The sequence below is a fragment of the Anolis sagrei genome, chromosome 5, assembly GCF_037176765.1.
Source record: "Anolis sagrei isolate rAnoSag1 chromosome 5, rAnoSag1.mat, whole genome shotgun sequence".
NCBI lineage: Eukaryota > Metazoa > Chordata > Lepidosauria > Squamata > Dactyloidae > Anolis > Anolis sagrei.
In genome coordinates, this window is record NC_090025.1 from 195,505,616 (window position 1) to 195,526,699 (window position 21,084).

General features: G+C 46.1%; 1 protein-coding gene across 1 annotated transcript in view; it reads right to left on the minus strand.

Annotated features, from left to right (window-relative positions):
- Positions 1–751: 751 nt before the first annotated feature.
- The window catches only part of SMO (smoothened, frizzled class receptor), a 29,875-nt gene continuing 9,542 nt past the window's right edge, over positions 752–21,084 (minus strand). Inside the window, exons 2-12 of the mRNA XM_060776368.2 lie at positions 19,898–20,103; positions 19,547–19,756; positions 16,150–16,322; positions 15,788–16,007; positions 13,243–13,366; positions 12,189–12,281; positions 9,295–9,403; positions 7,111–7,296; positions 5,766–5,914; positions 5,509–5,643; positions 752–1,411 (exon numbers count right to left, since the gene is read on the minus strand). Coding sequence (XP_060632351.2) covers positions 867–1,411; positions 5,509–5,643; positions 5,766–5,914; positions 7,111–7,296; positions 9,295–9,403; positions 12,189–12,281; positions 13,243–13,366; positions 15,788–16,007; positions 16,150–16,322; positions 19,547–19,756; positions 19,898–20,103 — 2,150 coding nt within the window. The 3' untranslated portion in view covers positions 752–866. The remainder of the gene's footprint in view (positions 1,412–5,508; positions 5,644–5,765; positions 5,915–7,110; positions 7,297–9,294; positions 9,404–12,188; positions 12,282–13,242; positions 13,367–15,787; positions 16,008–16,149; positions 16,323–19,546; positions 19,757–19,897; positions 20,104–21,084) is intronic.

Genomic DNA, 21,084 nt, shown 5'->3' on the forward strand with positions numbered 1-21,084 from the left:
CCTTTGGAGTCCCTTCCAACTTTAGGATTCATACCTATGTACCGTTCAGTAAAAGCTGGAGACAGGAGAGACCTCCAGGAAGGAAACTGAGAGGAAATGGCAAAGATCTTATTGACTTTTCATGCCGGGCGTCTCTGTGCCAACCCGCTTCGAGTTTCCAGCCAAGGTGCAAAACATAACAAGGATTCAGCACCTTGGATAGTTCTACCAAAGTTCACACTCAAGTCACACTTTCTCAGAGGAAGGCATTGGCCAACTCCCTCTTGAGTACATCTTGCCAAGGAAACCCTAGCATAGGGTTGCTGTAGTGTGGAAACAACACAATAAAACAACAACAACAATAACAACAACAAGCAGGGTCCCCATATCGTTGAACGTGAGCAGTTCACACTCTCTCAGCCTCAAGAGGAAGGCATGGAGAAACTCCTTGGAAGGAAACACAACCAAGAATGAAGGGATCCTTTGAAGATACAGGTGTCACGTCAGGAGGAGAAAATGTTGCGAGAACACCTTGGCCATACAACCACACAATAACACAATAATTATGGCTGTGCTTTCGACACAAGAATGAATGTAGTTCGACTTCTCAATGCTATGGAATCCTGGAAGTTGTAGTTTGTAATGCTTTGCCGCGGAGGGACAAAGTCCAACATTAGAGCGATGGACATAGCAAAGACTACATCCTATTGCAGGTATGGGCCAACTTCGAGCCTCCCTCCAGGTGTTTTGGACTCCAACTCCCACAATTCCTAACAGCCTACCGGCTGTTAGGAATTGTGGGAGTTGGAGTCCAAAACACCTGGAGGGAGGCTCGAAGTTGGCCCATGCCTGAGCGTATTGGGACACAGAGACCTCTCGGCACGTCCTTAGAAGTCGGAATCGAGGTCCAGCACTTCGGCGTCCATGAGGTTTGTCCGGGAATGGATGGGAGGCAACGGGCCTCTCCTCGCTTGCGTCTGCTGGAACCAGGAGGTGGAGGGGTGTTGTGGAAGGGGACCCCGACTCGTCGTTGGCTGCCGATTCCCGGTGAACAGCCACGCACCACTTTCCTCTGGTTGCCCCACGTCATCGGGGCAGAACGGGTGGCTGATGGGGTTCCTCCGGGTGAAATGATCCATCGGAACTCGCTCGTTTGGGCAATGGTGGGCTGCAGGCGCCAAAACCGCATTCAATGCTTGCGACTCCCACGGACTGGAGACGAAGCGCTTGGCTTCTGGGAGACGGGGCAGCCGCGGGACGGAGCTGACGAAGAAGTCCAGGCCGCCGTATGGATCGCCGTTTTCCGCCGCCGTCCGCGAGGGAGACACTTCCTTCCTCTTCCGCCGCTTGGTTTTCTTCGCCTTGCGGCTCGTTTTCTTCCTCCGGCGCTCGTCCTCTGCCAGCCACAAGCTGGCCCTCTCCTCTGGAGGCACTGCGGAGGGAAAAAACATGTTCAATGTATTGTCGAAGGCTTTCATGGCTGGAATCACTAGGTTCTTGTGGGTTTTTTCGGGCTATAGAGCCATGTTCTAGAGGCATTTCTCCTGACGTTTCGCCTGCATCTATGGCAAGCATCCTCAGAGGTTGAGAAGGTCTTTCTCAACCTCTGAGGATGCTTGCCATAGATGCAGGCGAAACGTCAGGAGAAATGCCTCTAGAACATGGCTCTATAGCCCGAAAAAACCCACAAGAACCTAAAAAACATGTTGTTCATCATCATCATCATCATCATCATCATCATCATCTAATAACTTATTAATCGCCCTCCATAGAATCATAGAATCAAAGAATCATAGAATCAAAGAGTTGGAAGAGACCTCCTGGGCCATCCAGTCCAACCCCATTCTGCCAAGAAGCAGGAACATTGATGGATTATTACCTTGGACTACTTTGTTCTGGCTTATCTTCCTACCTAATTGGATTTACCTATTACCTTTAAAGTGCTTTTTTACTTTTCTGCTTTTTAATTATCTTTAAAAATGATTGTTTTCCTACTCAACTGTGTGATGTTTAAGATCAGAGGGCTTTTTCCTGGTCTGGAGTGCAACACCGTAGTCCCTTCCAAAAGGAACATTCCCTAGATGTGATTTGAAGAATAAGTCATAGAATCATAGAATCAAAGAGTTGGAAGAGACCTCATGGGCCATCCAGTCCAACCCCTTTCTGCTAAGAAGCAGGAACATTGCACTCAAATCACCCCTGACAGATGGCCATCCAGCCTCTGTTTAAAAGCTTCCAAAGAAGGAGCCTCCACCACACTCCCTCTGGGGCAGAGAGTTCCACTGCTGAACGGCTCTCACAGTCAGGAAGTTCTTCCTCATGTTCAGATGGAATCTCCTCTCTTGTAGTTTGAAGCCATTGTTCCATTGCGTCCTAGTCTCCAGGGAAGCAGAAAACAAGCTTGCTCCCTCCTCCTCCCTGTGGCTTCCTCTCACATATTTATACATGGCTATCATATCTCCTCTCAGCCTTCTCTTCTTCAGGCTAAGAGAATGCTCCAGGCGATTTACAGCTAAATTACAAAAGATAAAATACATACATACAAAAATTAAAAATCAACAGAGATCGAATGCTCGAGTAAAAAGCCAGGTGTCTTAAGTGCGAGAGTAAAAGGCCCTAAGTCACGCATGGCTCTCATGTAGGGCGGCAAGGAATCCCACAAGGCAGGGGCAGAGATGGAGAAAGCCCACCTGTGCCTGGTCCTTTCCAAGGGCACTTCTCTAGGACCCGGTATATGGAGTAAGTCACGTTGGGCTGGTCGTTGCGACCTCCGATGATGGGAGAAGTAGAGGCGGTCCCTAAGGTACAATGGACCCTGGCTGTAAAGAGTTTTAAAGGTCAGAACTGGCATCTTAGACAGATCACGGTACTCAGTTGGAAGCCAATGTAAATGGGTTGTTGTAGGTTTTTCCGGGCTATAGGGCCATGTTCTGGAGGCAATTTTTCTCCTGACGTTTCGCCTGCATCTATGGCAAGCATCCTCAGAGGTAGTGAGGTCTGTTGGAACTAGGAAAAATGGGTTTATATATCTGTGGAATGACCAAATGGAATTTGCAGTCCATTTGATTTGAAATCAAGGTGATCAGCTGAAACATTCACAGCTAGCCCCAGCAAACAAAAGTCCTTTGTCTCACCCTGGTCATTCCACAGATATATATATACCCATTTTTCCTACTTCCAACAGACCTCATTACCTCTGAGGATGCTTGCCATAGATGCAGGCGAAACGTCAGGAGAAAAATTGCCTCCAGAACATGGCCATATAGCCCGGAAAAACCTACAACCACCCATGGATTCCGGCCATGAAAGCCTTCGACAATACAGCCAATGTAAATGTTGCAGCACTGGTGTGATATGGCATTTCATGGGCGTTCTTGTGAGTAACCTGGGTGAAATTGGTGAACCTAGGGTGAAATTGTCTGGAATGTTAACAACAATGTGTTAATATTTCTAAAATACAGTGTTCCCTCCGCGGTTCGCTTTTTGTGGACTTGCTGGTTCGCGGGTTTTTGCCTCCTGTGTGGAAGGTGGTTTCATAATGTTCGTTTGCGAGATTAACATAACTCAAAAACCACTGGATGATTTGACACCAAATTTGGACACAAGTCACTGGGAGACAAGACACTTTGAACACAAGACACTTTGGACACAAGACACTCTGGACACAAAACACTGCCAATGGGATTTTGTCCTGCATCAATAGGAGTCTAGTGTCTAGATCTAGGGAAGTCATGCTCCCCATGCTCTATTCCATTTTGGTTAGACCACACCTGGAATATTGTGTCCAATTCTGGGCACCACAATTCAAGAGAGATATTGACAAGCTGGAATATGAGTTTGGTCCAGATCCATCAAACTCTACAAGAATACTCAATATGCCCAAATGTGTATACTTGTGGAGTTTGAGGAAAATAGAATCTTGACATTTTCAACATCCTGTTCAACATCATTATTGATGACTTAGATGAAGGGCTAGAAGGCATGATCATCAAGTTTGCAGACGACACCAAATTGGGAGGGATAGCCAATACTCCAGAGGACAGGAGCAGGTTCAAAATGATCTTAGAGAGATGGGCCAAAATTAACAAAATGAAGTTCAACAGGGACAAATGCAAGATACTCCACTTTGGCAGGAAAAACGAAATGCAAAGATACAAAATGGGGGACGCCTCCCTCGAGAGCAGTACGTGTGAAAAAGATCTTGGAGTCCTCGTGGACAACAAGTTAAACATGAGCCAGGAATGTGATGTGGTGGCAAAAAAAGCCAATGGGATTTTGGCCTGCATCAATAGGAGCATAGTGTCTAGATCGAGGGAAGTCATGCTCCCCATGCTCTATTCCGCTTTGGTTAGACCACACGTGGAATATTGTGTCCAATTCTGGGCACCACAATTCAAGAAAGATATTGACTCTAAGCTGGAATGTGTCCAGAGGAGGGCGACTAAAATGATCAAGGGTCTGGAGAACAAGCCCTATGAGGAGCGGCTTAAGGAGCTGGGCATGTTTAGCCTGAAGAAGAAAAGACTGAGAGGAGATATGATAGCCATGTATAAATATGTGAGAGGAAGCCACAGGGAGGAGAGAGCAAGCTTGTTTTCTGCTTCCCTGGAGACTAGGACACGGAACAATGGCTTCAAACTACAAGAGAGGAGATTCCATCTGAACATGAGGAAGAACTTCCTGACTGTGAGAGCCGTTCAGCAGTGGAACTCTCTGCCCCGGAGTGTGGTGGAGGCTCCTTCTTTGGAAGCTTCTAAACAGGGGCTGGATGGCCATCTGTCAGGGGTGATTTGAATGCAATATTCCTGCTTCTTGGCAGAATGGGGTTGGATCTTCCAACTCTTTGATTCTATGATTCTATGATAGATGGGTAGATAGATGGAGGCTGGATAGATCAACACACAGACAGAAAGACAGACAATAGATACTAGAGATAGAATGGACAAGATAGATAGATAGATAGATAGATAGATAGATAGATAGATAGAGACTGGGTGGGTGGGTGGATGGATAGATAGATAGATAGATCAATAGATAGAGATTGGGTGGATGGATGGATGGATGGATGGATGGATGGATGGATAGATAGATAAGTAGATGGAGATTGGATGGATGGATGGATGGATGGATGGATGGATGGATAGATAGATAGAGATTGGGTGGATGGATGGATGGATGGATGGATAGATAAGTAGATGGAGATTGGATAGATAGATAGATAGATAGATAGATAAGTAGATGGAGATTGACTAGGACATGAAATAATGGCTTCAAACTACAAGAGAGGAGATTCCATCTGAACACGAGGAAGAACTTCCTGACTATGAGAGCCGTTCAGCAGTGGAACTCTCTGCCCCGGAGTGTGGTGGAGGCTCCTTCTTTGGAAGCTTTTAAGCAGAGGCTGGATGGCCATCTGTCGGGGGTGATCTGAATGCAACATTCCTGCTTCTTGGCAGAATGGGGTTGGACTGGATGGCCCATGAGGTCCCTTCCAACTCTAGGATTCTATGATTATATGAAATGCCTTACCAGGTGTGGCGACAGGTGTCACGGAGACGTCCTGCGACAGAATGGCCCCTCTCCTGGCCACCATCTTGGTGACATGTTGCGCCCACGCTGAGGAAACATCTCCTGATGGTTCGTTGATATCGAAAACCATACCAGCTGGAATTGGGAGACAGGAAGGGAAGAGATTTGAGTGATTTTTTAATTTCCTCAATGTCCTTAATATTCTTGTTACCTGCAAGATAGGCACGGTGTCCCACCTGCCATTCCCTTCCACTTACCGACGGGACCCTCGTGCGAGACGGTGCGCAGGCTGAAGGACAGCTCCTGGTTGGGGTTGTTCTGCAGCTCCTTCCTCTTGGAGAAAGCCTTGGCGATCATCTTGCTCTTCTTGATCCGCTTGGGCTCGTCCCCGCTCCGTCCCGTCAGCCTGGAAGAAGGAGAAGACACGGGCAGAGGAGGGCCGGCAAAGGACATGCGTGTCATGTCCCGCACTTAATGGTGACTAGTATATGGAATGCTTGGCTGTTTTGAGATGGGGAACATAGGTCAGGACTGGGAGAAAAGTATCTGCTTGTGGATGCTGATGGTTTTTCCCCCAGGTTGCGTGGATTGTGGTATCCCGACTTGTACTATGAACTCTTGGCGTCCTGTTCCTTGATGAACCTTGGAACCTGGTGAGGATCCTCTTGTGGACACTGTTTGCTTCTGTACCTTGTGTGGAACTTGATGCACCTTGAACCCCTGGACTGACTCTTAACTATGGACTTTGGATCATCCTTGAACTCTGAACACTTCAAAAAGGTGCCTGTTCTGACTTATGTAAAACTTGACTTAAGAACAAACTTGTAGGATATATCTTGTTTGTAACTCAAGGATTCCCCCCGATCCTGGGCGTCAGGCCCCATCCCTTACATGCCCCAGGTGTCTCCGTTACCTGCCCCAGGTGCTTCTCTTACCTGCCTCAGGTGCATCCATTACATGCCCCAGGTGCTTCCCTTACCTGCCCCCAATGGTTCCCTTACCTGCCCCAGGTGCTTCCCCTACCTGCCCCAAGTGCTTCCTTACCCGCCCCCAGGTGCATCCATTACCTGCCCTTGGTGCTTCTCTTACCTGCCTCAGGTGCTTCCATTACCTGCACCAGGTGTGTCCATTACCTGCCTCAAGTGCTTCTCTTACCTGCCCCCAGGTGCATCCATTACCTGCACCAGGTGTGTCCGTTATCTGCCCCAAGTGCTTCCTTACCTGCCCCCAGGTGCATCCATTAACTGCCCCGGGTGCTTCCCGTACCTGTCTCCCAGATGCATCCATTAACTCCCCCGGGTGCTTCCCGTACCTGTCTCCCAGATGCATCCATTAACTGCCCCGGGTGCTTCCCGTACCTGTCTCCCAGATGCATCCATTACCTGCCCCAGGTGCTTCCCTTCCCTTCCCCAGGTGCTTCCCTTACCTTCCCCAGGTGCTTCCCTTACTTGCTTCAAATGCCTCCCGTACCTGCCCCAGGTGTGTCCGTTACCTGCCTCACGTGCTTCCATTACCTGCCCCAGGTGTCTCCATTACCTGCCTCAGGTGCTTCCATTACCTGCACCAGGTGTGTCCGTTACCTGCCCCAGGTGCTTCCCTTACCTGCCCCAGGTGCGCTTCCAGATGAGCACTGTGGCTTTTGTCCAGACCCAGGTGCTCATGGAGATGCCGGTCCCAAACATGGCAAAGAGGTTGATCTTCTCTACCAAGAGGCTGGGACGGTTCTTGATCTCGCAGTCAGGGATTGGCTTCTTGGTCTCAGTGGCGATGGTCACGTTGGCCTCGCACCTGCAGACCAACAGAAAGGAAAACATGGCTGGGAATGGAATCCTTCCTCTCTCCAAAGGTGCCTCTGCACTGTGGAATGAATGCAGTTTGGTACTGTTTCAACTGCCATTGCTCAATGCGATGGAACCCTGGAAGTTATAGTTTTGCAAGGTCCTTATCCTTCTCTTTGGTGAATCAGCAAACTACAGCTTCCAGATTCCATAGCACTTAAAATCAAACTGCGTTCATTCTATAGTGTAAATGGCCTTTAGGTTACTTTATAGAGCAATAAAAAAAACCTTTAGGATCGATTTAACATTGAACCTATATATTACACTATGTAACACATTTTTTTTGTTCCTGGTTATACCCCACTTTTTCTCTCCACAAGCAAATTACTAGTAATTGCTTATAATTACTTATTTATTTATTTTATTATTCAAACTTATATGCGGCCACTCCCCTGGGGCTCGGAGCAGCTTACAAGATTAGCTAAAATCAAACACAATTTAAAACCAATTTAAAACAATTTAAAAACAGCAATATCAAAGATCAAAGGCCTGTCGAAACAGAGATGTCTGACATGCCCTGCGGAAAGCTGATAGGTCCCACAAGGCACAGACTTCAGGTGGCAGAGTATTCCAGAGTGATGGTGCCACTGCTGTGAAGGCTCTGCGTCTGGTTGCTGTTAGACGCAAGGTCTTGACACTGGGAATTTCCAACAAATCTTGGTCCTCAGAACGGAGGGATCTCTGGGGTTGGGAGGGGGTGAGGCGGTCCCTCAGGTACATCGGCCCCAGACCATGCAAGGCCTTCAAGGTGAGTCCCATCCCTTTGGAAGTGATCCGGTGCTCAATTGGTAACCAATGCAGCTGTAGTAAGATTGGGGTGATGTGGCATCTCATTGGAATTCCTGCAAGAAGCCGAGTAGCTGCGTTTTGTACCAACTTGAGCTTACGGATCACCGACAGAGGGAGGCCAATGTAGAGGGCGTTACAGTAGTCCAGTCTTGAGATGACCGTGGCCTGGATCACCGTAGCTAGGTTGTCCCTGGACAGGGAGGGGGCCAGCCGCAGGTGAAAGAAGGCGGTTCTGCTCACGGCGGAGACCTGGGCCTCCATTGTCCGCAGAGGGTCCAAAAGGACTCCCAGACACTTTACCAACTATGACGGGCATAGCGCCTCGCCATCCAGGGTAGGCAGCTGGATGTCCCCACTGCCCGGTCGACCCAGCCATAGGATCTCTGTCTTTGCCGGATTCACCCTCAACCTGCTGGCACGCAGCCATCCAGTCACGGCCTCAATGAGGCACTGATGGAAACAATCAGGTACAGAGTCCAGTCGGCCTTCCAACTTCAGAATTGTTGCGCAGCTGGCTGAGTGTCAGCTGCATTAAGATCACTCTGACCAAAAGGTCATGAGTTCGAAGCCAGCCCGGTTTGGAGTGAGTTTCCAACCAATTGTGTAGCCTGTTGTCAACCTTTGCAACCCGAAAGACAGTTGCATCTATCAAGTAGGAAAATTAGGTACCACCTTAAAGTGTGGGGAGGCTAAATTAACTGATTTATGAGGCCATAAGGAAGACTCCAGCAAAGCATTCCAGCGGGGAAGCATGCGGGGAATGTGGAAGTGCTTCATCAGCGTCGCAGATGGACGATGAAAGCGACAGCTCCCCTGGCGGCCAGAAAAAAATTAAATAGCCTCTGTGTGTGTCTGTATATGTTTGTATGTCAAAAATTGGCATTGAATGTTTGCCATATATGTGTACACTGTAATCCGCCCTGAGTCCCCTGCGGGGTGAGAAGGGCAGAATATAAATACTGTAAATAAATAAATAAATAAATAAATTCAGCACAAGCTGAGTGTCATCAGCGTACTGGTAATACTCAAACCCACTTATGATGTATGAGAGGACTGAGTTCGGTTGATCTCGGATGATGTATTTGTAAAGTTTGGAGTAGAACCCAGAGCGGACACAATCCCTTCAAAGCAGTGTTTCTCTCCTCCTGAAACTACTCACAAAACATGTTCCCGGAAGCTGCGTTCCCATTCCGCCTGGTTGAAGAAGTCGTAGAAGTGGCAGCCGAAGGTGATGAAGACGAAGCCGAAAGCCAGGAAGCCAAAGATCCCTGGAGAGAGAGAGAGAGACAAACGGGAGGAAAAAGGAGACGGTCAGGCATTCAAGTGCACGGATGGTCAAGGAAAGGGCTGCAAATTATCCTCAGCGTGCATCTGTCAAACTGAGTCCTGTAAAATCTCTTTCTCTGGGATTTTATCTTAAAGCAGAGTTTGGATGGCCATCTGTCAAGAGGGCTTTGACTGTGCCATGGTCTTCAAATGGAGCCTCCAACATCATCTCAAGTCTACCATGCACTACGTCACACTATGATTTTTGTTCCTGGGTTATCCTTTGACCAGTATCTGGCCCCTTGGAGTGCATCCGGTGTTGCTGCAAGGAGGTCCTCCATTGTGCATGTGGCAGGGCTCAGGTTGCATTGCAGCAGGTGGTCAGTGGTTTGCGCTTTTCCGCACTCGCATGTCGAGGATTCCACTTTCTTGAGGTTGGCTCTGCATCTCGTGGTGCGAGAGCGCAGTCTGTTCAGCGCCTTCCAAGTCGCCCAGTCTTCTGCGTGCCTGGGAAGGAGTCTCTCATTTGGTATCAGCCATTGATTGAGGTTCTGGGTTTGAGCCTGCCACTTTTGGACTCGCGCTTGCTGAGATGATCCAACGAGTGTCTCTGTAGATCTTAGAAAACTATTTCTAGATTTTAGTCGTTGACGTGCTGGCTGATACCCAAACAAGGGATGAGCTGGAGATGTCACCCAAACAAGGGATGAGCTGGAGATGTTGTGTGTCTATGGCATTGAATGTTTGCCATTGTTGGGGTTCAGCCTGAGTTTGAACTTGAACCTAATTCTCTGTTTGTTCCTCCTGATGCTAATGAAAGTATATTTACTGATGCTAGTGGAAATGTACCTTTTGATGCCAATGCTCCTGAAATTAGTGAGGAAGAAACTGCTGTAGGTTTGGAAAATGCCAATGTTCCTGAAATTAGTGAGGAAGGAACTTCTGTAGATTTGGAAAATGAAAGTACCAGTGTTCATGAGAATGTTTCAGAGGGAAGCCATGACCTTTCCCTCCCTTCTGCACCTGGTAACTGTAATGACAACAGAAGGGGCCAAATTTGGGAAGACAGAAGTAAAACACTCAGTTTGCGTCGATCCTCCTGAATTCAAGAATTAAAAACATTGGCTTCAAAACACAAGGGCGGTTCACGGAACCAATTCTTGAGTTTTAATTGCAATACGCCAGGCTGATTGCCTCAGTTCAGGCATCGTTTCAGATTGATGAAGACCTTGGCCGTTCTCCCGGTTTCCCTGGCCATGGTCTTGAAAGATTTCTAGGATATCAAGCACGGTTAGTGGATTGCTAACAGGTTCCAGTATTTTACAGTGTGGCTTTGGGTTTTGTTCTTGTGCATTTAAATTCATGTTTGCTGATTTTGCTGTGGCTTTTGACTTGCATTTTTCCTTTATTTTGTAACCATTTTTCTTCAATAAAAGAGGATTGTTTTTCACAGTCAAGTGTGGTGGATAGTTATCTTAGGGCCTCGTTCCCTGCTCTGGATTGCAACAAATTGCCTCTGTGTCTGTCTATATATGTTGTGTGTCTATGGCATTGAATGTTTGCCGTGTATATGTGAATTGTAATCCACCCTGAGTCCCCTGCGGGGTGAGAAAGTCAGAATATAAATACACCGGAGTGGAAATCATCTATCGGACAGATGGCAAGCTATTCAACCTCAGCAGACTGAAAGCCAAAAACCAAGGTCACAACAACATCTGTTATAGAACTCCAGTATGCTGATGACAACGTCATCTGTGCGCATTCAGAAGAAGATCTACAAGCCACTCTAAACACCTTTGCAGAAGCATACGAGAAGCTCGGCCTGTCATTGAACATCGAGAAAACCAAAGTGCTGTTCCAGCAGTCACCAGCTGTCCCCTCTCCAATGCCAGTGATACAGCTTAATGGTGTAACATTAGAAAATGTTGATCATTTCCGCTACCTTGGCAGCCACCTCTCCACCAAAGTCAACATCGACGCCGAAATACAACACCGCCTGAGCTCTGCAAGCGCAGCATTTTTCCGAATGAAGCAGAGAGTGTTTGAGGACCGGGACATCCGTAGGGAGACCAAGGTGCTTGTTTATAAAGCTATTGTCCTCCCAACCCTGCTATATGCCTGTGAGACGTGGACTGTCTACAGACGTCACATGCAACTCCTGGAACGATTCCATCAGTGCTGCCTCCGGAAAATCCTGCAAATCTCTTGGGAAGACAAGCGGACAAACGTCAGCATGCTGGAAGAAGCAAAGACCACCAGCATTGAAGCGATGGGTCCTCCGCCATCAACTCCGCTGGACCGGCCACGTTGTCCGGATGCCCGACCACCATCTCCCAAAGTAGCTGCTCTACTCCGAACTCAAGAACAGAAAACGGAATATTGGAGGAGAGGAAAAGAGATTTAAAGATGGGCTCAAAGCCAACCTCAAAAACTCTGGCATAGACACTGAGAACTGGGAAGCCCTGGCCTTGACCGCTCCAGCTGGAGGTCAGCTGTGACCAGCAGTGCTGTAGAATTTGAGGAGGCACGAGTGGAGGGTGAAAGAGAGAAACGTGCCAAGAGGAAGGCACGTCAAGCCAACCCCGGCCGAGACCGCCTTCCACCTGGAAACCAATGCCCTCCCTGCGGAAGAAGATGCAGAGCAAGAATAGGGCTCCACAGCCACATACGGACCCACAAGAACATTGGAAGACAATCATCCTCGGAAAGCGAGGGATCGCCTAAGTAAGTAAGTAAGTAAATACTGTAAATAAATAAATAGATGCAGTGTAGATCAGCCCCACTTACCCAGGCGTAGCATAGTCTCATTGATTTTGCTGGCAGCCTTCTCGCTCAAAAGGCCCGGGTGGTTGTTCTTAATGGAGAATAACGTCATCACACCTAGACCGAAGGTGACAAAACATCTGGTTAGCCCCTAGTCCACATTATGCAAACTGTCACAAGATAGGTGCGTGACTTAAGAGTTTTGTAATCATGCCCTCCTTGAAAAACTGCACACTGGACAGACACAATGCCACAAAGGCAAGCAAAACATAGCAGAGTTCATTCACAGTGTTGTGGTTCATCCTGTGATTGTTTCTCTGCCTGAGGTTTCAGAGGACATTGAACAAGCCTCTGTAGATGCACAGGAGGGTGGTTCTGTAGCTGATGGAGCTGGGGATACTGGGAATGTTAGGCCAGCAGTGGATTTTCACTTAGCGGCAGATTCAGAGGCTAACACAGTGTTTCTCAACCTGGGGATCGCAACCCCTGTGGGGGTTGCGAGGGGGTGTCAGAGGGGTCGTCGAAGACCATATAGTATTTTCTGTTGATCATGGGAGTTCTGTGTAGGAAGTTTGGCTCAATTCTATCATTGGTGGGGTTCAAAATGCTCTGTTGAACTTGGTCCACAGAATCACAATGGACGATTCGCAAATGCCTAGAGAAGTATTCTATGGTCAACTTCTGCAAGAGGTGGACCATAGGATCGCTCTAGAGGACCAACAAATGTCTAGAGAACTGTTCTTCCTAGGAATGTCTAGGTCCCTGAACATATTGTGATGAACTTTGGCAAGAAGTAGACCATACAACCATACTGGAGGATGCAAAGTTGCCGAGTGAACTCCTTAGGAATCTCTGGGTCTTCCAGTTCAATTCTATGGTTAACTTCTGTTGGATACGGACCACAGAATCTCAGTGGAGGATCTACAAATACCTAGAAAAGTATTATCCCTAGGACGTTCTAGGTCCTTCAGCATAACGTTATGGTCAATGTCTGCTGAACGTAGCAAAACATAAACCTGCCAATTGAGAGGGCCAACCATTAGGGTGGAAGGGTCACAGGAAGGGGAACGAAGCCCACCTCGGATCAGGAAATAGCCCCCGACGAGAAGCACCAGGCCGATGGGGGCCAGGACGAAGCCAGCTCTATAGCGGTAGTTCTTGTACCCGACAAAACAGATGCCACTGACTGAATCTCCATCCACCTGCGGAGGTCAGAGATTGAGAAGTGTTAGATAGCTCTGTGGCGGAAAGAAAATCACACATAGATAACGTTTTACGAGTTCAGGGAAAGAAAATGTGCCATGCAGATGATCAGTAAAAAACAAGACATTTACTCTTTGTAACGCAGAGCACTTTGGCACCACTTGGACTCAATGCTATCAAACCCTGGGATTTGCAGTTTGGTGAGGAAACCATGAATGCAGGATTGCATGGTGTATAAAGGGGATGAAACCATGAATGCAATATTGCATGGTGTGTTGTCTGAGTCTGAAGCTGAGCTGTTTGGGTCTTCTGAGCCTGACTTTGGGTCTGAGCCTGACTTCCTGCAGGATGACGAGGAGGCTGATGGTTTACAGATTCCTGTACATGTTTCAGGCGGGGCTGATAGTGTGGCTGCTGAAGGAGAAACTACAAGTCAGTTCCCCGGGGAAAGGAATGTTCCTTTAGTTAGAGAGACTGATAAAGGTAAAGGTAAAGGTAGTCCCCTGACATTAAGTCCAGTCATGTCTGACTCTGGGGTGTGGTGCTCATCTCCATTTCTAAGCCGAAGAGCCAGCGTTGTCCGTAGACACCTCCAAGGTCATGTGGCCGGCATGACTGCATGGAGCGCCGTTACCTTCCCGCCAGAGCGGTACCTATTGATCTACTCACATTTGCATGTTTTCGAACTGTTAGGTTGGCAGAAGCTAGGGCTGACAGCGGAAGCTCACGCCACTCCCCGGAATCGAACCTGCGACCTTTCGATCAACAAGCTCAGCAGCTCAGTGCTTTAACCCACTGCGCCACCGAGACTGATATCAGAGAGACTGATATCAGAGAGACTGATAGCGAGAGTGAAATCCCACACAGCCAGGTGGAGGATCCGTCCCAGCTGGACCCAGATAAAGGATTGTATAGCCTTGAAGATAATGAATTAATGAGCAGACAAGATCGTTTTCAATTAAGGATTCGGAGAAGCACTCGCTTGGCCAGCAAGCGAGAAGCCAAAGGTGCCCAAGGTCAATGCAATGCTTTCATGTTCACAAAGGGTATTTAGTCTTGTAGCTGACAGGCAGTTATTGTCAGTTCAACATTTCTCTTCCCATGTTAACTTCTGGAGATTTTCCTTGTCTTTTAGCAGCATGCTTCTGGCTTCCTGAGTCTGGGATTTGGGTCTTGTTTTTAACTGTTTACCATGGACTTTTGTTTGACCATTGCTAAAGGATCATGCTTCATGTTTTTGTCTTCGGATCTTAGGAACTTTGCCTTTACATTTAAGTCTCTGTTTTGCCTATGGAGCTTTTGCATTTCTATTTCTTTGTTTTGATTTTGCTTTTCTCAATAATTACAAAAACCTACAGCCTTGGTGTGGTGGTGTCTGGAGCAAGGTGTTGCAATCCAGAGCAGGGAACAAGGCCCTAAGATAACTATCCACCACACTTGGCTGTGAAAAACAATCCTTTTTTATTGAAGAAAAATGGTTACAAAATAAAGGAAAAATGCAAGTCAAAAGCCACAGCAAAATCAGCAAACATGAATTTAAATGGACAAAGCAAAACCAAAAGCCTCACTGGGAAATACTGGAACCTGTTAGCAATCCACTAACCGTACTTGATATCCTAGAAATCTTCCCAAACTATGGCCAGGGAACCGGGAGAACTGGCAAGGTCTTCATCAATTCTGAAACGATGCCTGAACTGAGACAGTCAGCCCAGCGTAAGGCAATTAAAGCTCAAGAATTGGTTCCGTGAACCGCCCTTCTTCTTTGAAGCCAATGTTTTTAATTCTTGAATTCGGGAGGATCGACGCAAACTGAGTGATTTACTTCTGTCTTCCCAAATTTGGCCCCTTCTGTTGTCATTACAGTTAACAGGTGCAGAAGGGAGGGAATGGTCATGGCTTCCCTCTGAAACATTCTCATGAACACTGGTACTTTCATTTTCCAAATCTACAGAAGTTCCTTCCTCACTAATTTCAGGAACATTGGCATTTTCCAAACCTACAGCACAAGGTGAAAACTGCCCTGAGTAGCAACAGGTGTGCAAAAGTGATAAAACCATGAATGCAAGATTGCACGGTGTGTCAAGAGGATGAAGCCTTGAATGCAGGATTGCACTGACAGAGCATTACGTGGGTGCCGGCCAGGATGGCGACAGTGAGGACAAAGGGGATTGAATGGTGTGTAATAGTGATAAAAACATGCACGAAGGATTGCATGGTGTGTAAAGGTGATGAAATCATGATCGCATCATGGGTAAAAGTGATGAAACCATGAATGCAAGACTGCATGGTGTACAAAGGTGACAAAGCCATGCATGCAGGATTAAATGTTGTATAAATATGATGAAACCATGCATGCAGGATTCTACGGTGTGTAAAGGGGATGAAGCCATGCATGCAGGATTGCACTGATAGAGCTTTACCTGGGCAACGGCCAGGATGGCGACGGTGAGGACGAAGGGGATGGACCAGGTGATCAGGTGGAAGTAGGAGGTCTTGCCCAGCAGCGGTTGGTAGGTGGTGCCCAGCGCCTTGAAGGAGGTGTGCCACGCATAGGTCAGCATCACAAACCAGATGACGCCCGACATCAAGGAGTAGTAGACGATGACGAAGATGATGACGCAGGAGAGCGTCTCGTTGGAGCTGCAGGGAAGAAGGGAAGGATTGGTCAAGATGTTAGGAGGGCTTAGAGTGTGCCTTCCTGCCTGGCAGAACAGGGGTTAGACTAGATGGCCTCTGGGGGCCCCGTCTGGCTTGTATGGTTTTATGGCAAGGAGGGACGTACGTGGGCTCTCCGAGGCGCATGGTCCCGTCGGCGCGGCACACGATCTCCATCCGGGCGCCATCCATGAACTGGGCCAACCAGCCGATGCTCCCCATGAAGAAGCAGGCGTTGACGTAGAAGAGGATGACCGCCGGGTAGCGGTTCGAGTTCTTCCAGTCGGCAACAAAAGTGGCCTAAGGGCGAAAGGACAGGCTCCAAGATTTGCTCTCCCCTCTCCTTTTCAAATCATTATCGTATTATTATTATTATTATTATTAGTAGTAGTAGTAGTAGTAGTAGTATTGTGTTGTCAAAGGCTTTCATGGCTGGAATCACTGGGTTGCTGTGAGCCCGAAAAACTCACAGCAACCCTTACTGTTTTTATTATTACACTATCTAACACGAGTTCTGTTCTTGGGTTGTTATTGTTGTTGTTGTTGTTGTTATTGTGTGTGTGTATCCCATTTTATCTCCCCTGAAGGGGACTCAAAGTGGCTTGGCATATTGACATAAAAGTATTAGTATACAATTTAAAAATATACAAAAATGCAAACATTAAAACAGAATTAAACACATACGATGTCTTTCCTAATTAGTTCTATCATTAAAAATGAAAAAAGTTTATCAAACTGCAAACAATAATAACAATAACAATAACACAACAACAACAGCAGAATTCAGCAGCAGCACAGATCCCTTGTTCATCTATGGGAAACAGATATTATTAATAGTACTAATAATAATATTACAACAACAACAGCAAAATTCTGCAGCAACATTTGTAGTATTTTTAACCATGAGAAATTCTTGATCTGTATTTTACTGTGTTTTAATGTATTAATGTACCATGATGTTATTATGCTTTAGTTTATTTGTATATTGATTCTCTGTTGTTATTTGGAGGTCGAGTAGACCGGGTATTAAAGCTCTAAATAAATAAATAAAAATAATCCACTTTTAACCATGGATGATGACGATGACGATAATATAATCACAACTACAGAATAATTAATAATAATAATATAACAGCAGGAGTAGCATGCGCGTTCCATTTGTAACCATGGAAAACCATGCAAATAATAATAATAATAATCCAATTTTAACCATGGATGATAATAATATAATCACAGCTACAGAATGGTTAATAATAATAATAATAATAATATAACAACACGAGTAGCATGTGTTCCATTTGCAACCATGGAAAACCATGCTAATAATAACAACAACAATAATAACAATAATAATAATAATGGCAACAGCAGCAGCAACATATACGGTAATAGTGACAGCAACAGCAGTAGCAACATGCGTCGCATTTTTAACCATGGGAAACCATGCTTAAAATAACAACAACAACAACAACATATAACATCAACAGCAGAAACAACATGCATTCCTGGGTTGTTGTAGGTTGTTGTAGGTTTTTCGGGCTATATGGCTATGTTCTGGAAGCATTCTCTCCTGACGTTTCGCCTGCACTTGTGGCAGGCATCTTCAGAAGTCGTGAAGTTTGTTGATCATGGGAAACCATGCTTAAAACAACAGCAACATATAACAACGACAACTGAAGCAACGTGCATCCCGTTTTTAACCATGGGAAACCATGCTTAAAACAACAATAACAACAACAGCAGCAGAAGGAACATGTGTCCCATTTTTAACCATGGGATTCCATGCTTAAAACAACAACAACAATACATAACAACAGCAGAAGCAACATGCATCCCGTTTTAACCATAGAATTCCATGCTTAAAACAACAATAACATATAACAACAGCAGAAGGTACATGCATCCCATTTTTAACCATAGGGATCCATGCTTAAAAGAACAACAACAACAACATATAACAGCAACAGCAGGAGGAACTTGCGTCCCATTTTTAACCATGGGAAACCATGCTTGAAACAATAACAATATTTAAGAATAACAGCAGAAGCAACACACATCCGATTGTTAACCATGGGAAACCATGCTTGAAACAACAACAACAACAACAGTATATAACAACAACAGCAGAAGGAACATGCGTCCCATTGTTAACTATGGGAAACCATGATTAAAACAACAACAAAAACAACATATAAGAGCAACAGCGGAAGGAACATGCATCCCATTTTTAACCATGGGAAACCATGCTTGAAGCAACAACAACAACAACATATAACAGCAACAGCAGAAGCAACATGCACCCCATTGTTAACCATGGGAAACCATGCTTGAAGGAACAACAACAACAACATATAACAACAACAGCTGAAGCAACATGCATCCCATTTTTAACCATGCTTAAAACAACAACAACATATAACAATAACAGCAGAAGGAACATGCATCCCGTTTTTACCCATGGAGATCCATGCTTAAAAGTACAACAACAACATATAACAACAACAGGAGAAGCAACATGCATCCCATTTTTAACCATGCTTAAAAGAACAACAACAACATATAACAACAGCAGAAGGAACATACATCCCATTTTTAACCATGCTTAAAACAACAACAACAACATATAACAATAACAGCAGAAGGAACATGCATCCCGTTTTTACCCATGGGGATCCATGCTTAAACAACAACAACAACAACATATAACAACAACAGGAGAAGGAACATACGTCCCATTTTTTACCATGGGAAACCATGCTTGAAACAACAACAACAACATATAGCAGCAACAGCAAAAGCAACATGCATCCCATTGTTAACCATGGGAAACCATGTTTAAAACAACAACAACAACATATAACAGCAACAGCAGAAGCAACATGCATCCTGTTTTAAACCATGGGAAACCATGCTTAAAACAACAACATATAACAACAACAGCAGAAGCAACATGCATCCGATTGTTAACCATGGGAAACCATGCTTGAAACAACAACAACACCAACAATAATATATAACAACAACAGCAGAAGCAACATGCGTCCTATTGTTAACCATGGGAAACCATGCTTAAAAGAACAACAACAACAACAACATATAACAACAACAGCAGAAGGAACATGCATCCCATTGTTAACCATGGGAAACCATGCTTAAAACAACAACAAAAACAACATATAAGAGCAACAACAGAAGTAACATGCATCTCATTGTTAAGCATGGGAAACCATGTTTAAAACAACAACAACATATAACAGCAACAGCAGAAGGTACATGCGTCCCATTGTTAACCATGGGAAACCACGCTTGAAGGAACAACAACAACAATATATAACAATAACAGCAAAAGCAATATGCATCCCATTCATTGTTAACCATGGGAAACCATGCTTAAAATAACAACAACAACAACAACAACATATAATAGCAACAGCAGAAGGAACATGCATCCTGTTTTAAACCATGAGAATCCATACTTTTAACAACAATAACAACAACAACAATGCAGTCCCCGTGGATCTCACCAGGGTGAAGAAGGTGCAGAAGATGGTGAGGGAGCTGAAGGCGGCGATGTAGCGGTGCATCTGCTGGTGCTCGGAGAGGGTGAAGAGGGGGTTCTGGCACTGGACGCCACAGCCCTCCACGTCCTCGTACCAGCTCTTGGGGTTGTCCGTCCGGACCAGGGGCGCCTCGCACTGCCCTGAGGTGTTGAACTTCAGGTTCTGGACCTCGTTCTGCAAGAGGAAGCCGGCAGCACCCACGTCAACATCATTGTGTCATCCTGCCTAGAGGAAGGGGTTGGACTAGATAACCTCAAGTGGTGCCTTCCAATTCTATGATCCCTGTGCAATGGGGGAGTAATAGTGATTCCTTACCGGGCATCCTTCCGGGAAACGGTCAGTGGAGCACTTGAGGAAGTCCGGCCAGCCGCGCTCCCGCTCCACGATGGTGCAAGGGCCACGTGTGGCTTGGCACAAGGTCTGGCTGGGCAGCTCCACCTTGCCGCCCTCGCACTTGGGCATGTAGACGGCGCAGAGGAGGGGCTGGATCACGTCCCAACAACGGGGAGCATTGCGCAGGCCTTGCAAAGAAAGGGGAGAGAACAACAAACACAATGATTTCCAGCAAAGACATATGCATTATATAGCAGTGAGGAGGATCGTATGTTGGAGCTCAGCCTTTGATTGTGTTTAAGGACCAGGGTGCTTGAGATGTGGGGAGTGATGACAACGAGTTTCAAGATGGCAATGGTTTGGTCAATGATACTGATGCAGAGAATGACCGGGAAAAGCCCTCTGATTTTAAACACCACACAGTTGAGTAGGAAAACAATCATTTTTTAAAGATAATTAAAAAGCAGAAAAGTAAAAAGCACTTTAAAGGAATAGGTAAATCCAATTAGGTAGGAACAGCACAGAGGAGGGGCTGGATGGCCATCTATCAGGGGTGATTTGAATGCAATATTCCTGCTTCTTGGCAGAATGGGGTTGGACTGGATGGCCCATGAGGTCTCTTGACCCTGTTCAAAGTGTAGTTTCCCATGAGAGTGTCCCTGAAGGGTGTGGGGATGATGGTGTACTCCCTGAATTGCTATCAGAGAGTTCCCAGGATTTGGGGCTTGAGAACACCTCGGCACCTGGCCCAGCTGCAGAAATTAATGAGCAAATAGATATACGGGAGGAGATTAGTCAAAACAGAAAAGCCGAACAGTGGCTTCGGCGTTCCACCAGGCTCAGAGAGAGAAAGATAAGCGACTCTAAACTAAAACGAAACCAATTTCTGTGCATTTGGGACATAGCTTAACGAGGAGATAAAAGTCTCAAGTACAGGAGATGTAGTCAGATGAAGCATCGTTTGGAATCAAGTTAAGTCCTTGTTTCATGGTTAAGTCCAAGTTAAGTCCTTGTTTCCTTGTTTCATGGAAGCTTTGCTTGGAAAGATTCTTGCTTAAGTGTCTTGTTTCATGGTTTTGATTCTTGGATTCTATGATTTTATTACAACAAAAGATCCATTGCCTAGTCAAAGCCATGGTATTCCCTGTAGTCACCTACGGATGTGAGAG